General features: G+C 44.2%; 1 protein-coding gene across 6 annotated transcripts in view; it reads left to right on the plus strand.

Moving 5' to 3' along the window:
- Positions 1 to 410: 410 nt before the first annotated feature.
- LMO3 (LIM domain only 3) overlaps positions 411 to 17,234 on the plus strand; it is a 79,811-nt gene continuing 62,987 nt past the window's right edge. Inside the window, exons 1-3 of one of the 6 annotated variants that reach the window (XM_073329814.1) lie at positions 1,969 to 2,039; positions 2,258 to 2,324; positions 14,753 to 14,966. In XM_073329814.1, coding sequence (XP_073185915.1) covers positions 14,761 to 14,966 — 206 coding nt within the window. In that variant the 5' untranslated portion in view covers positions 1,969 to 2,039; positions 2,258 to 2,324; positions 14,753 to 14,760. Of the gene's footprint in view, positions 570 to 1,957; positions 2,325 to 3,269; positions 3,412 to 14,752; positions 14,967 to 17,234 lie in introns of those variants that run through there. The other 5 variants (XM_073329844.2, XM_073329823.1, XM_073329805.2 and 2 more) reach the window with 5 other exon arrangements.

Raw genomic sequence — 17,234 nt, forward strand, 5'->3', positions numbered from 1 at the left:
GGCAGAGGAATAATCCCATCATTTAATTAGTTGAATGATTTAAACAAAGATTTGCATAGATGCTCTAATCAGTTGCCATGAATTACAGAGCAGCAGTTGCCAGCGAGGGGTAACAGATCATACAGTTTTTTTTGGGGGGGGGGGGGAATCTCATCTCCTTGAACATAATTAATTTAATTGTCCTCATTAGCTGTACCATTTGTTTTGATTTTATTTCTCCCTTTTCCCCACACAACTTCTCCCTCCCTCTCCTTCTCTGAGTGCATTGGCTGCGAGGGAGCGAGAGAGACACTCGCACTGCTGTATTTTCAGAGTGGTGTGGTAGCAGAAGTAGTCTATAAACACAGGGAAGTGCGTCTGCTCGCTGAGCGTATGGGTGCGCGCACGAGAAAGGCAGGTTTCTGGCGAGTCTTGCTTTTCTCTGTTTGCAGATCATATCAACAGAAGGGGCTTTTATTTATCTGCTGCTTCTGACTGTGCTTTTCGGGAGCTTGCTCAGGTTGGTTGTGGCTGAGTTTGGTCCCATCCCATTTAGAGAGAGGAGGGCAACAGAATCAGGAATCTCACAGGTACAGAAGTTATCTAAGTGTGTCTCTTCTCCCCCCCCCCCCCCCCGTGTGCATTTACTAGGTTGATTTGATTTTTTTTTTTAATATTAGAACTGCTGGATTATGTGGGGGAGGGGTTGGTGGCAGAGTACTACAATGCTTTTAAATCTTTCTTGGGGCTTGAAAGACTTCCATAATATGAGTGTCATTCAAATTTAGGGTACGTTGTAAGCTGACATCTTTCAAAGCTTTGTGGAAATCTAGTGTGGTGCTTCTAATAGCAGACAACAGAGAATCACTTTGAAGTCTGAAAACCGGCTTCAGAAATTCTTAATCTGGTCTTCCTCCAAGTGCAGATGGCTGTTAAAGGAAGATGCTATGGATTATTATTATTTTTTACTTTATTTACAGTAGACCAGGCTCAACATCTTTTATTGTAGAAAGCCAAGAAACGTTCAGTCATGGTTACAAAGCCGATTAGCAAGTATGCCATACCTCTTGGGGGGGGGGGGTCGGTCTTCTGGTCAAGTAGATTTAAACATTTGATTCTGTCCCTCCACCCTTTAAGCATAGAGTCAGATCTCGCATTAGATTTTGGGCTGGGCATCCCATACAGAGAAACGAGTTCATTGGGGATTATCATGAGACGTGGGCAGTGAGTTTAAACGATAATTTAAGGGTGGCATATGACAAGCGGTGCCCAATGTGCCTGCGTGGTAGATCGACCCCCTTGGCAGGTCTGATTGGGAGTCTGGGGATGTGCTTGGAAGTTGGGGACCAGCTGAGGAAGGAACTAAAAACACTGGAATTCTCAGGCAGTTCTGAAAATCCCATTTTGGCAGCGCAGAGCTAGTACTGAATGGGCTTTCACTTTCACTTTAGGGGTCTGTCCTGAGATTAAGTAATAGCGTCAGAGAGATGAATATCTTGCCTTTCCCCCTCCTGTTTTGCCTGGGCAACTTTTTTTTTTTTTTTTTTGAGGTTGCACGCTCCCTCTCTTTCCCTGAGTCAGTTTCTGGAGGGCTGTAGAGACTGATGCTGAATGGCTTCTGTAGAGGTCACTGTGTGTGTGCGTTAGAGAGAGAGAGAGAGAGAGGTTGTCCCTGGTGTTTGTGTCTAGCATATGCATGTGGTTTTGCTGACTGCACTCTCAGGCTTGTAAATTTTCACCATGGGAAATTACCAACAAAGCCCAATCTGTCTCCTGGCTGCTTTGCACTTTCCGAGGGCGGCTGTACTTGAGTGAGCTGCAGAACGGGAGGGGGGAGAAAGAGGAAAAGGGGGGGGGGAGTGAAAGGGGGGGAGAGGTAAATAGCCTTAAATCGGAAGGGAGCTGCTTTCTCTGTGGTCTTCCACAAGAGCTGCTTGGGCTCTGCAATAACCGAGTGACCTTTTCTTTTGCTGTATTATGTCTGGCTGGTAAGGGATTGCATTTTGCAGCTGATAAAGCCCTGACTTCATTCAACGCGGCTCCTCACACGCTGCTTTTAGGTAAGTTGTCTTCAGCCAGGACGGCGAGAGACAGCCTTGGATTGCAAGATACTAAAAGGAGGACACCTGTAGCTCGGATGCGGTCAACACAATTACTTGGCGGATCCTTGAGGACCTCATTATTTTAAACTTAAAAGAATAGCGAGCTCCCCCCCAATCTCTCCCGCTCCTCCCTATATTTTCCCCCCAAACAATGCTTCTTTTTGACCTTTCCCAAGGAGAAGAGCTACAAAGCAGCCACTGTGCTTATTGAACTGCCTCCCCCTGTATCGCTTAATTGAGAAGGTAAGTGAGGCAACTGGATACACAAGCTTTGGGTCATTTATGTGTGTGCGCATCTCTCTCTCCTAATGAGTCATAAACTGGGGCTGCAACACACACATACCCACTCGTCTCTGCACTGCAACTTTCACTCAAGCTGCAGCTCTGCCGAGACGGGTTTGTTTAAATCATGTGAGGCTTCATTATTTTAATGATGAGACATGAAATACATGCAATCGGAGGATGCTGAGCGAGACCTGTGCAGCTGAATGTCTGGAGAAACAGCAAAGTTAAACATGAAACTGCAGCAATTTGCACATTATTTTTCCTCCCAGAGCGTCTCGAAATTTATTCTCCATTATCAGGGGAGCAGGTGGATGGTTTCCCCCTCTGCTCTAATCCCAGCACCTCTCTTTATAATTGTTTAATTTGTAACTGGCTCTGTTATTATTTTGAACCCCTTACGTGGGGTCCAGCAATTAGCACTCCTCCATTGCCACAAATGGTGGTTTGTTTTTTTTTGCTTGCTTGTTAAGGCGAAGCAAATGGGGTGGGAGAGGGGATAGTGAAATCCAAAATACACAGGGGGTAATAGACTGGGAACCAGGCTGATGCAGTATATTTTTACATTTGGGGGGGGGGGGGCGGGGGAGAGGGTATCCAGATTGGTGTTATGAAAGACAAGATCTATTTATGATCTTTTTTCATATTGAACATGATATGGTAGGCTAACGCGGCATGTGACAGTTTAATCAAATCCATTTGTTACCACGAAGCTAAAAGAGACCGCTGGGATTATAGGATTACGGGCAGAGTTAGGGAAGCATGTGGTTTTGTCATTCGCCATCATTTTGCACACTGCTACATTGCAAGTGGCTCGGCTTGTGTTTGTTCCACCAGTCCCCCTAACCCCCTCCTCCCGGCTCCAAAGTGCCTGCACAATAGCCCCGCTTCGGCTGTCTGGTGTGTGTCTGGCTGCAGCGCATAAGGCTCCTCGTTTGACCCAAACTGGGGAAACACTCGCTACTTTGGCTGGGATTTGGTGCTCAGTGAGAAGGAGCGGTCTAGGCGCTCTTAAGTCAACTCATGCAGAAAAAGGAGAAAAGTTTTGGTAAGGTTTCGATTGCGTGTCTTAGTTTGCACTTAGCAACTGCCGTGCACTCTCTGGGAGTGTTAAAAAGGCTGATCTCTCTTTCTAAATATGGTGCTGTAGCGTGTGTGTGTGTGTATATGTGTTCTAAAGAGATCTGAAATCTTGCTTCCTTTAACAGTTTTGTAGGACTGCTGCTTAAGCCAATTAATCTTGCTAGGTGCAACAAATATTGTACATTCTCTTGCAACCCCGTGCCCCATCCCTGTGTGGCTTGAAAAGGAATTAGCACAAAAGGCTTGCGCGTCTAACTCCAAAAGGGATCCTTTGTTGTAGAGTGTATGTATGTTTTTCTTTTTTTTTTTTATTTTTATTTTGCATGTGAGCTGCATCAAAATTGAACTCAGTCTTGCAAATCTCTTGTTGGCCTTTGCCAAGCACCAGCACTTTGCTGCCATGGTAACTGTAATTAAACTGATAAGAGTGGAAAAATGTCAGTATCTCTGAGCCTTGCAGCTGCATTGGAGAAAAAGGGAATCAAATTGGTTCCCAGCATCATTGCTCCCCCCACCCCCCAAAAGGAGGGGCGTCGGGGTAGGAACACAGTTAAGAAGCAGTTCCAGTCCCTGAGATGGGGGGGGGGGGCATTTATTTGCATTGTTGTCCCTTAGGGGGCTCAGGGGAGCAGGTGGATGGTTGTCCCTTAGGGGGCTACAGCCTGCTGGGATGCTCCGGGCCAATGAAGAGAGAGAAACAACCTTTTAGGCCCAATCTAGCTTTCAAAAAGGGAGGTGGGGAATCTTTTGTTTGGTGTCTCCTGGCAATCGAATAGCCATGTTGGCCAAATTCTTTAATCTGTGTCAGTGCTCCCAGCTATGGGACTGCGTTCCTATTTTAGCATCTATCTAACCTCCCCTTCTCTTCGACCCTCTTTTTTCCCCCCCCCCAGCATTCACCCTTAAAAAAAAAAATCTGATTCATACATGTCTTCAGAAGTGGGGGTGAAGTTTTTTGTTTACTATGGCAAAATTAGCTCAAAAGTATACAAAAGAATCCACATTCACAGTACTCAAAAACCTTACTTTTTTAATTTAAAAAAAAACAAAACCCTGGGTGTTATGGAGTTGCGGTTACTTTGTTGTGTTAACTACAGAAGCTGAGCCTGTGTGGATGAATGGCACAGAACAAGAGAGCATAATGGAAGCAATCAACCGTTCGGCTGGTTCACAATGCAATCCAGGCAATTAAAAGCTCACCAGAGTTTAAATGAAATGGTTCTACTTATTTCTGCGCACCACACTGCATAGGCTGCTATTTGTCTCTCTTTTTAATTATGATTTCCCTTAACCTGTCAAATAACTTGGAATAGCAGGGTCTCGGAGGCAATAAGAATTTTCCACAGAACAATTTACATGCCAAACTCAAACTAGTTTCCACTCCTCATGTGCTGTAAGCAAGTTATGAAATGTATCTCCGTTTATGAACACTTAACTTCTTTAACACTAGTGTATCTTCTTTTCTCCTGAATGGCTGGGAGAGAAGCTGTTGGCTGCTTTGTAAGTGTGTGACGACAAGCATCTAGGGCATCTCAAAAGCAGGGGAGCTGGAACAATTTGGATAGTGGGAGTGCTGAGAGCCATTGAACCAAACTGTAAACCCTGTATATGATGGAAACCCTATCAAAGGGGTGCGGCAGCTATACTGAAAAATGTTTTGGATTTTTCCCCCTCCCCTGAATCTTTAACTCTTTTGTTGGTTTTGTGTATTTTGTTTGAAAATTCTTTAATTTTAAGATTAATTAAACAAGTTATCCAAACTAGTCTTTTTAAAATGTGGGCAAAATTTGGCCCTTTGTGAGGTATAGCCCATTGATATTGGCAGGAGCTGTGCCTAACCAAACGCAAAATTTAGCCCTAAGTGTTCAAATGAGCCAGTGCAGAATAAGAATGGAAAAGTCAGATGCTTGGCCTCTGACTGATACTTTAGTTTAAGACTAAATATCAACTCTGTAGGGAAGAACAACATGTTCTGTCCAGCACCTTCCATAATGGGGGCACTGATCTTCATTGCACATGTTAGGTCTGCATTGCAAATATTCTATTGTCTGGTTACACCAAATACTTGTTTCCCTCAAATTGAGGAAGAGGGTGAGTAATGGTTATAAACTTGAAGTGAGATTTGAGTGTGTAGTGTGTGTGTGGTGTTTTTTTTTTTTTTTTTAGTTCTTTGCTGCATACTCTATTTTCAGGAGCCTATTCTCTTCCTTCCCAACCCCCCCCCCCCCCCCCGTGGAGTTCATATCCACAAATTGACAGCCATTTCACAGTACATTCCAAATAAAAGGAATGGGAATGAGTCATTTTGAAGGATTTGGTTATGGGAGACTAGGGTAAAGTCCAGGAATCAGTAAATCAGAAGATGGAAATCTTCTCTTCCCTTTCACCATGAATTCAAAGGTAAAAGATGGTGTCTAGGAAAAAAATTTTCAAGCTACAAAGCTGTGCTATCTGCTGTGACTTCAAAAAAAAAAACAACAACAAAAAAACCCTTGATAGTATATCAGGACTATTAAGAAATGTTAATTTGAGAGTGGCAAACTAGGGTCAATAATTGTGATCAGTCTTGACTCTAGACCTGTGATAGATAATTGGTAGTGCTCTGCACCCTGTGTAGGGAAACCTTGGTTTAGGTTTACAGATCAGCTGCTCAAATCACTGAGTTGAGTGTATTTTGGAAAGGCTGATCGCAGTAGCTTGTGCCCCAAAGGGGTTCACGTTACTTCTGCCAGTTCAGCAACGACCAGTCAAACAGAGTGTTTGGGTGGTGACTGTATCCACAGGGAGTCCTCCAGTTCTTCCTTAGAACAGAAGTATCCAGAGAGTGGTCCATGGAGAGCTGGTTGTAAGATGCTGGCACTCTTTATTTCAGACTAATATATTTGGCCATCTTTTAATTTAATTGATCACTCTCCATGTAAGCAATTGCTATAGTTGCCATGAGGATTGTATTGGGTCCTTAATGGGCGAAAGCTTGTCCATGAGGCCATCTGTGTTAATGTGACCCACACAATAGAAAAAAAATTGGAAACTCTACTTGAGAAATGAGGGGATAGAAATTGTCCAGGGGTTTAGAAAGAGGAGGGGGGTGTATCCTAAGAGTCTACTAGGCAATGCCAACACCTTTTTTGGTGGGGAGGGGTGACAGGTGGGACACTATAAGGACGACTTTGAGGAAAAGTACTAAAATACTTGAAAACAAATCTCAAGCAATGTTAAACATCAATTGCATTGGATGAATTTTCACCAGAAGGGATGAGGCTTCAACCTAATGCAGCTGATGTGAAAAACCTCTCCGTCCCCCAATGGACCCTACAAGTGTTGTCCCTCATGAGAAGACAGATATTGCCAGTTGGATGCATTTGAGCCACCTTTACCTCCGCCCCAAAAAAAAGATCGTGTCAGTGGGTTGGGACATAAGGACGCCCTCCCTTCTCATGTCTCTACCTGAGTGATTTGGGAGCAGTGAATACAGTTAAAAATCTTGACATTACCTTGACCATGTCCTTACCTTTGCATTACATTTTCAATGTACTTTTACAGTTGGAAGACCCTGCAGGCCACATCCTTATTTATAACGTGATGACCTCAGACAAGCCTTCTGGGGAATCATGAGGTTTGATTATTTTAATGCTCAGATTTTTGAGCCTTGCATTGGTTCTGGAAGCTTGTTCACTTCAGACTGAAAAAGGATATTTGCACGCGGGTTTGATCAATTAGGATCAGAGACTGCCAGCCTGGATTCTCTACCATGGTTGCCTATCAAGTGAAAATTTTTACACTTAAGATTTTTTTTAAGCCCTTATTTTAACCTGGATGCCCTCAAGCTAAAGTTTCAGGTCCTAGTAGAGTCCTTCATCCTTCTGAACTTTTAAAACCAAATTCCCAAGCAATTTAGGCTTGTTATTCATCCGTCTTTTTTTTCTGGTTTACATTGTGTATGTGGACAGGTTTCAGAGTGTTAGCAATGTGTATGTGGTTTGGAGACTGCCTTGTGCAAAGCCATGCACGGCACTGATATTTAACAAATGCTTATGTAAGAGGAAACTTTAAACGCTGAGGTTTCTCTTTGCTCTGAGTGGGTATTAAATATCCAGTGGGATTTTTCCATAAGGCTTTTTCTCCAGTGTTCTTGACAAAATTTCTTCAAAGGTGTTTTGCTGTGTGCTGTTTGACTGCTGCCCTTAACCTTCATTCATGGCTGCATTTAAGTACTGCTCCATGCATGCTGCTTGTGGGTGGAGGAGCACAGTGTAAGCGGCCATAGAAAGGGCTTAAGACACTGGCCTATGACATGAGTATTCTGCTTTTTTTTTTTCCCCTTTCCCCCCTCCGCCCCGGCTCTTCCCTGTGACCTTGGGAAAGTCACTTAATCTGTGCCTCAGTTCCCCATATGTAAAATGGGGATTATGTCCATATCTGCTGGGAGCAGTGAAGGTCAATTTATTGAGAGTTGCTACAGTGCTACGGGGGGAGGGCAAAACACAGAGCAATAAAATTGTTCAGTTTTTATGAGCTGTTGACCTCTCTCAAATTAGCACTGTTGAATTTTGGGTTGCTTTGTGTTACTAAGTATTTTACATGTAATGTTAATCTAACAAATGACTAATAGATGGTGGGGGAATGGGACTATACTGGGGCATGCCACAGTGCGAGTGGGGATGAAGTGGTCTGTAGCCCACAAAAGCTTATGCTCTAATAAATTTGTTAGTCTCTAAGGTGCCCCAAGTCGTCCTGTTCTTTTTGTGGATACAGACTAACACGGCTGCTACTGTGAAACCTGTTCTAAAGTGACCACAGAGCGTCTGAGGTAAAACTTAAGTTACTCTCTCTGCCCCCCCCACCCCGAAAGCCTCTTAACTAGATCTAGAATCTATGCAGACCACTGTAATCATGTGTTCTTCATGCAACTACATTTAAAGACCACTTGGAATCTACAGCTGGCGCAGAATGCGGCAGCTTGTCTTAGTAGTGCCAGTCATAAAGGCATATTATAACAGTGTTTCAAAGTCTACACTGGCTTCCTGTTGGCTTATGTGAGCTTAATTTCTTACCTAGCTCCGGTTGTAGCTACCTCAGACTGCTTCTTCCTCCTGGTATGTTACCATAACAGTTGAGATCAGCTGATAAGCTAAATCTTGCAGTCCCCAGCTTTTATAACAGTGGGTGGTAGGGCATTTTTGGTGAAGAGTCCATAACTCTGGATATTGCTGTCCTTCATTGCTCTCACAGAGCCCACATCCAGCCTTCAGGGCATGGAGCAGAGCCCTTCTATTTTCCCAACCTCTACCTGAGAAGGGAGAGTGTATAGAATCCTAAAATATCAGGGTTGGAAGAGACCTCAGGTGGTCATCTAGTCCAACCCCCTGCTCAAAGCAGGGCCAATCCCCAACTAAATTATCCCAGCCAGGGCTTTGTCAAGCCTGACCTTAAAAACTTCTAAGGAAGGAGATTCCACCACCACCTCCCTAGGTAACGCATTCCAGTGTTTCACCACGCTCCTAGTGAAAAAGTTTTTCCTAATATCCAACCTAAACCTCCCCCACTGCAACTTGAGACCATTACTCCTTGTTCTGTCATCTGCTACCACTGAGAACAGTCTAGAGCCATCCTCTTTGGAACCCCCTTTAGGTAGTTGAAAGCAGCTATCAAATCCCCCCTCATTCTTCTGCAGACTAAATAATCCCAGTTCCCTCAGCCTCTCCTCATAAGTCATGTGTTCCAGTCCCCTAATCATTTTTGTTGCCCTCTGCTGGATGCTTTCCAATTTTTCCACATCTTTCTTGTAGTGTGGGGCCCAAAACTGGACACAGTACTTCAGATGAGGCCTCACCAATGTCAAATAGAGGGGAATGATCATGTCCCTCGATCTGCTGGCAATGCTTCTACTTATACAGCCCAAAATGCTGTTAGCCTTCTTGGCAACAAGGGCACACTGTTGACTCATATCCAGCTTCTCGTCCACTGTAACCCCTAGGTCCTTTTCTGCAGAACTGCTGCCTAACCATTCAATCCCTAGTCTGTAGCAGTGCAAGGGATTCTTCTGTCTTAAGTGCAGGACTCTGCACTTATCTGATGAGGTTCAACAAAGACTTCTTTTGGCCCAATCCTCTAATTTGTCTAGGTCCCTCTGTATCCTATCCTTAGCCTCCAGAGTATCTACCACTCCTCCCAGTTTAGTGTCATCTGCAAACTTGCTGAGGGTGCAATCCACACCATCCTCCAGATCATTTATGAAGATACTGAACAAAATCAGCCCTAGAACCAACTCTTGGGGCACTCCACTTGATACCGGCTGCCAACTAGACATGGATCACTACCCGTTGAGCCCGACAATCTAGCCAGCTTTCTATCCACCTTATAGTCCATTCATCCAGCCCACACTACTTTAATTTGTGGGCAAGAATACTGTGAGAGACCGTGTCAAAAGCTTTGCTAAAGTCAAGGAACAATACGTCCACTGCTTTCCCTTCATCCACAGAACCAGTAATCTCATCATAGAAGGCAATTAGATTAGTCAGGCATGACTTGCCCTTGGTGAATCCATGCTGACTGTTCCTGATCACTTTCCTCTCATCTAAGTGCTTCAGAATTGATTCCTTGAGGACCTGCTCCATGATTTTTCCAGGGATTGAGGTGAGGCTGACTGGCCTGTAGTTACCAGGATCATCCTCCTTCCCTTTTTTAAAGATGGGCACTACATTAGCCTTTTTCCAATTGTCCGGGACTTCCCCGATCACCGTGAGTTTTCAAAGATAATGGCCCATGGCTCTGCAATCACATCTGCCAATTCCTTTAGCACTCTCGGATGCAGCACATCTGGCCGCATGGACTTGTGCTCGTCCAGCTTTTATAAATAGTCTCGAACCACTTCTTTCTCCACAGAGGGCTGGTCATCTCCTCCCCATGCTGTGCTGCCCAGTGCAGCAGTCTGGGAGCTGACCTTGTTCGTGAAGACAGAGGCAAAAAAAGCATTGAGTACATTAGCTTTTTCCACATCCTCTGTCACTAGGTTGCCTCCCCCATTCAGTAAGGGGCCCACACTTTCCTTGACTTTCTTCTTGTTGCTAACATACCTGAAGAAACCCTTCTTGTTACTCTTAATATCTCTTGCTAGCTGCAACTCCAGGTGTGATTTGGCCTTCCTGATTTCACTCCTGCATGCCCGAGCAATAGTTTTATACTCTTCCCTGGTCATTTGTCCCATCTTCCACTTCTTGTAAGCTTCTTTTTTGTGTTTAAGATCAGCAAGGATTTCATTGTGAAGCCAAGCTGGTCGCCTGCCATATTTACTATTCTTTCTACCCATCATCGGGATGCTTTGTCCCTGTAACCTCAATAAGGATTCTTTAAAATACAGCCAGCTCTCCTGGACTCCTTTTCCCCTTATGTTTGACTCCCTCAGGGAACTGATGGGCATCATCCCCTGGGAGGAAAAAGTCTGCTTTTCTGAAGTCCAGGGTCCGTATTCTGCTGCTCTCCTTTCTTCCCTGTGTCAGGATCCTGAACTCTACCATCTCATGGTCACTGCCTCCTAGGTTTCCATCCACTTTTGCTTCCCCTACTAATTCTTCCCGGTTTGTGAGCAGCAGGTCAAGAAGAGCTCTGCCCCTAGTCTGGTTCCTCCAGCACTTGCACCAGGAAATTGTCCCCTACACATTCCAAAAACTTCCTGGATTGTCTGTGCACCGCTGTATTGCTCTCCCAGCAGGTATCGGGGTGATTGAAGTCTCCCATGAGAACCAGGGCCTGCAATCTAGTAATTTCCATGAGTTGCCGGAAGAAAGCCTCTTCCACCTCATCCCCCTGGTCCAGTGGTCTATAGCAGACTCCCACCATGACATCACCCTTGATGCTCATATGTCTGAACTTAATCCAGAGACTCTCAGGTTTTTCTGCAGTTTCATACTTGAGCTCTGAGCAGTCATACTGCTCCCTGACATACAATGCAACTCCCCCACCTTTTCTGCCCTGCCTGTCCTTCCTGAACAGTTTATATCCATCCATGATAGTACTCCAGTCATGTGAGTTATCCCACCAAGTCTCTGTTATTCCTATTAAATCATAATTCCTTGACTGTGCCAGGACTTCCAGTTCTCCCTGCTTGTTTCCCAGGCTTTTTGCATTTGTGTATAGGCACTTGAGATAACTTGCTGATCGTTCCTCTTTCTCAGTATGAGGCAGGAGCCCTCCCCTCTCGCGCGCTCCTGCTCGTGCTTCCTCCCGATATCCCACTTCCCCACTTACCTCTGGGCTTTGGTCTCCTTCCCCTGGTGAACCTAGTTTCAAGCCCTCCTCACTAGGCTAGCCAGCCTGCTTGCGTAGATTCTCTTCCCTCTCCATTAGGTTGAGCCCATCTCTGCCTAGCACTCCTCCTTCTTGGAACACCATCCCATGGTCACAGAATCCAAAGCCTTCTCTCAGACACCACCTGTGTAGCCATTCGTTGACTTCCACGATTTGACGGTCTCTACCCAGGCCTTTTCCTTCCACGGGGAGGATGGAAGAGAACACCACTTGCACCTCCGACTCCTTTATCCTTCTTCCCAGAGCCACATAGTCTACAGTGATCTCCTCAAGGTCATTCTTGGCAGTATCATTGGTGCCCATGTGGAGAAGCAGGAAGGGATAGCGATCCGAGGGCTTGATGAGTCTCGGCAGTCTCTCCGTCACATCATGAATCCTAGCTCCTGGCAAGCAGCAGACTTCTCGGTTTTCCCGGTCGGGGCAGCAGATAGATGACTCAGTCCCCCTGAGGAGAGAGTCCCTGACCACCACCACCCGTCTCCTTCTCTTGGGAGCAGTGGTCATGGAACCCCCAACCCTAGGATAGTGCATCTCATGCCCTCCAATCAGCGGAGTCTCCTTCTGTTCCCTTCCCTCAGAGATATCATCTAGTCCACTCTCCGCATTAGTACCTGTGGAGAGAACATGAAAATGGTTACTTACCTGTATCTGTGTTGCTGGTACATGGATGCTCCCCTTTCTTCTTCTGGAGGTCACATGCTGCCAAATTTCTTTACCCTTCTCCTGTCCCCACAATGCAGTCTGCTCTGAATCTTCAGAACGTTGTGTCTGTAGAAGCATATCCTGACGTCTGTCCAGGAAATCTTCAGTTTCTCTTATGCAACGCAGGGTCGATACCTGTTGCCCCAGACCTTGAACCTTCTCTTCCAATATGGAGACCAGCTTGCACTTTATACAGACACAGTCGCTTCTGTCCTGTGGCAGAAAGACAAACATGGCACATCCAGTGCAGGTCACAACAGCTGAACACTCCCCATCCATATTGCCTTCTTTCTACTAGCTTTCTCAGTAGTAACTGTTCAGAGAAGCCAGCAAGATGTAAGTCTCAGTGGGCTCTCCCCAGGCAAACTCCCTCTGTTAGCCTCTCTAGGCTAGGGGTGTGGGTAGTAACACTTGATTCTGGGTTGGGGTTATTTATTGTATTGCTCAGATCTTTCACATTTGACTATGAGACCCATTTTTTTTCATGTTCTGTGTGTGTGTGTACACCTTTCTACTGTATTTTCCACTGCATGCATCTGATGAAGTGGGTTTTAGTCCGTGAAAGCTTATGCTCAAATATATTTGTTAGTCTCTGAGGTGCCACAAGAACTCCTCGTTCTTTTTGCTGATACAGACTAACACGGCTACTGCTCTGAAACCTGTGATTGTAATATTTATAATTGGGTGAACTCTTATTAAAAATACAAACTTATATGCTTGGCTTGAAACACTGGAAAAAATATAGTAATGTCAGTGTGTGTTTGGTGCATTCTCTCTCTCTTTCTTTGCCTGCCTGCCTGTTGTAATGCAAGGAGAAATAATATAGCCCTCTTTCCTGTTTAAAGTGGGAGGACTTTGAGATGCTGGGGGCAGAGGAGGGAAATGCTTGAATTTTAAAGGATCAGTCTGATAACTATGCCGATCTGGGGTGGGGATTCAAACTAGTAACCTAGAGACATACCTTTTCAAGATCTTTGAAGATCTTTCAAGATGTGTTTTTTAAACTGTTTAAAACTAGTGCAGTCGTGCCCTACTCCTGATTGCGTCCTTTGGCGATATAGCAACTAAGGCCTTGTCTACACTACGGGGTGGGGGGTAATCGATCTAAGTTAAGCAACTTCAGCTACGTGAATAACATAGCTGAAGTGGACGTACTTAGATCTACTTACTGCGGGTCCACGCTATGCTATGTTGATGGGAGACGCTGTCCCGTCAACTCCCCTTGTGCTTCTTGTTCAGGTGGTGTACAGGAGTTGACGGGAGAACGATCTCTGGTCGATTTAGCGGGTCTTCACTAGACTCACTAAATCGATGCATGAGCAGTTGATCACCACACATCGATTCCCCTGGTAAGTGTAGACAAGCCCACAGTATCATTTCCAATTCTCCTAGTCATCTACCTCCCCACCCCAATTTCCCCTTTAACTTAATTTTGCAACCTGTAGATGTCAGCCACTCAACATCTCATTTATAAGTGACATTTACTGTTTTATCTAAAGCTGCTATAATTCCATTTACATCTCTTAAGCAATGTTTGTTATAATAGGTGTTTGTTCATAAAATGGTCGTCTTCTATATCACTGTATACTGGCCAGAGCTGGGAGAATCAGGAGAAGTGGATTCTGTTGATCTGCTTGCCAGCGAATCACTGACCTTGTGCAGGTCATTTAGGGCCAATAGTGCTTTAGTGCTATTTAGTCTGGATGAAAAGTGCTCACAGAGAAATTCTCAGCACCTCCTAATTTTCACTATTTGGTCACCTTTTTTTGGGTGCCTAAATGGGAACTGATCTCCCAGAAATCTGGCCCTAAATATTGAGCCCTCTTGAAAATCTAGACTTATACCTCCTAATTGCTTCAATTTTTCCCACCTATAAAATTGGAACACTTGTGCTTAATATTTGTGAATCCTTTGGATGTGCTGAATACTAAATATTATCAAATTCAGGAGATATATATTTTTGGCTTCTGATTCAACTCTTCCTCAGATTTGTTCAAATTTTCGGCCATTAGAAATTTGACATTTTATGTGAGCATTTTTAACCCATTATAGAGCAATTTTTGCAAAGTGACTGAGAAAGCAGGGATGTTGGGGAGAAGGTAAGGAACTTAGCAGAGATCTGCACTAACCAGCTAGATTAAATGAATCTCAATGCTATTGTCAATGTGATATTAACTATTTAGATCATACGCTTCATCTAAAGAGCTGTCGCTTTATGCATTAGGAAGAAAAATTCACACCTGTGAAGGGGAGACTTCTTTTGATCCCATTCTTCTGTCTCATTTGTTTTATTTCAGGTATACAAATGCTCTCAGTCCAGCCAGACACCAAGCCGAAAGGTTGTGCTGGCTGCAACCGTAAGATCAAGGACCGGTATCTTCTAAAAGCCCTGGACAAATATTGGCATGAGGACTGCCTGAAGTGTGCTTGCTGTGACTGTCGTCTGGGGGAGGTGGGCTCCACCTTGTACACCAAAGCCAACCTTATCCTTTGTCGCAGAGACTACCTGAGGTAGGAGGGAGGAGTTATTGTTGTCTAGTATGTAAGCATTGTAGTCCTGTTCGATCTGTCTTACACGTGAGAGACCTTGGAACAATAAACACCTGACTGCTATAAAATCTTTGCCCAGTGCTGTATTTTAAGTACTGTACAGATAAAACTAATGCCATGATAGAGAAAATACTTCAACTTGAAGTAACCCACTGCATACCTTCTTAAAGTAGAGTACTCGGTGTAAAATGTATAGATGTCAGCCTGACAACACTGGAGTCTGAAGCCTTCTATTGAGAGGAGTGTAAGCTTTGTAGGTTTTGCACTCTGCTGTGCTTCCACCCCAAACTTGGAGGAATCCTTTCTACCTCTTGTAACACAAGTGCGGAGTTTTAAAGCTCACTATGTTGCAGATTAACTGGTCCACTTAGACCCTGCTGGTGTGTTTTAACGTGGTGCTGTTTAAAACAGTACTACACTGACATGCATTCGGGACCCTTAAGTACGCCCCAGCAAAGTCAACATGGACCCATTAATGTATAATATGTTAGTGCATGGTAGAACTCTCACCCTCAGAAAGCACATTACCCCACCGTGCAGACAAGCCCTAAAATAGATTAGGTGGTAGGTCTAAAATGGCCATGCACCCCAGAAAAATATAGCGCAACAAATGAATGTGAAATACTATACTGGTGGTCACTGGTACTCTGCTGGCTGGCCTCATTACATCTCCCTGCCTTAATGATGATCAGATTGTGGGAGGGGAACACAGGTGTGAGCTCTGTACTGCTGCTTGGTATCTTCCATTCAGTTATACACACTCTGATTTCTGATCCAACTGGAGGTGCTTCTAACGCAGTCTTGTGTAATGTGGCGTGTTTTTCCTTGTGAAGCCCACCGTTGCAGGTTGGAGAACACTGAACTGAATGCAAAGTAGCGTAGCGCAGGTGTGGTGGAGCTCCGCGTCAAGTTTGGACCCTGAGATTCTTGTGGGGAGGGTGCCAGTGAAGTAGTTAGTGAGGCCTTATTCCAACAAATTGGTAGGGTTGCTTAAAAGGGCTGGAAACCATATCTAAAGGAATTAATGTACAACTGTCAGTCGTATGCTCATGGCCATGGTCTCAAAATGCAGGAAAAAAAACCGCTTATTTCCTGGTGACAATCTAGCTTCTCTCCTAATTTTCAAACTAATTTTTAAGATTGATTTCTCCCCCCCCCCCCACCCCCATTTCAAATGATTATGCAGTAGTGGGAGGGGCAAAAGTCACATGGGAAAGGCCGTTACAGGTTTATCGGTGTCTTTGTATTTTCTATCAGCTAGTTAAGCAAATTTGGGCTCTCAAAATAAAAATGTGTTCCCTGTGCTTCTCAAATCAACAGCAAAAAATGATCAAACATTTGGAACATTAGGTGGTGACCGTTCTGGGGGCGGGGGGGTGGGTGTGTGTGTGGTGCAGACTAGAACCCTGCTTGTTCTTCTGTGGCTGCTTGGGCTCTGCACAGTTCGCTCGAGTGAAAACTTGGTTTGCCAGTAGATTGAGCTTGAAGACCATTTGACCTAATATGCAAGTACGAAGGGGCCCCATTTCTACATAGTCATTTGTCTGAATATAACCACACTTGAAACCTGCACATAAGTCAGTTTATCATCCATACACAGTGTTTGCTTTTCTGATTGGTGTAACTACAACCAACAGGGGAGATAAATCGTATCCCTGTCAGGTTTAAATATTTCTCATCTGGCTGTGGATTCATCAAAATTTAGTCATGGTGCTTATTCTGTAGTGATATTTGTGAGTGCATAGACTCAAACTTCGTATTTACACTAGACTTCAAACTGATGCACTTAAGGTAATTGCAGATAGTCATATTCCTCATTGCCTTATCACTTAGTTATGCAGTGAACCTGTACAAGTAATCTTCATTATAATGCTAATGAAAGTGCTAGTTGTTCTCTAGCTTTGTAGGCAAATAGCTTACAAAAATATGAAAACTTCTTTGATATGAATATGAAGAATAAATTACTTGGTGCTAATGAACAGATTAGGGTTAGATTACAGCTCAAACTATCCTCTTAAGATCTTTTTAACTGTAAACGGTGTTTTAGTCAGTTACATATAAAACTGTATTAGCTTCCTATTAATTTATGTGGTGCCCTCTAGAGGATATGTGACTTCAAATGATACTAAAAGAGTAAAATAGTTTAACAATTTTTTTCTGTTTGTTGGTTTTCAATAAGATAGCCATTCCAGAAATTCTAGACGCAATAATGGAGCCACTCTGTGTGCT

The sequence above is a fragment of the Lepidochelys kempii genome, chromosome 1 (assembly GCF_965140285.1).
Source record: "Lepidochelys kempii isolate rLepKem1 chromosome 1, rLepKem1.hap1, whole genome shotgun sequence".
NCBI lineage: Eukaryota > Metazoa > Chordata > Testudines > Cheloniidae > Lepidochelys > Lepidochelys kempii.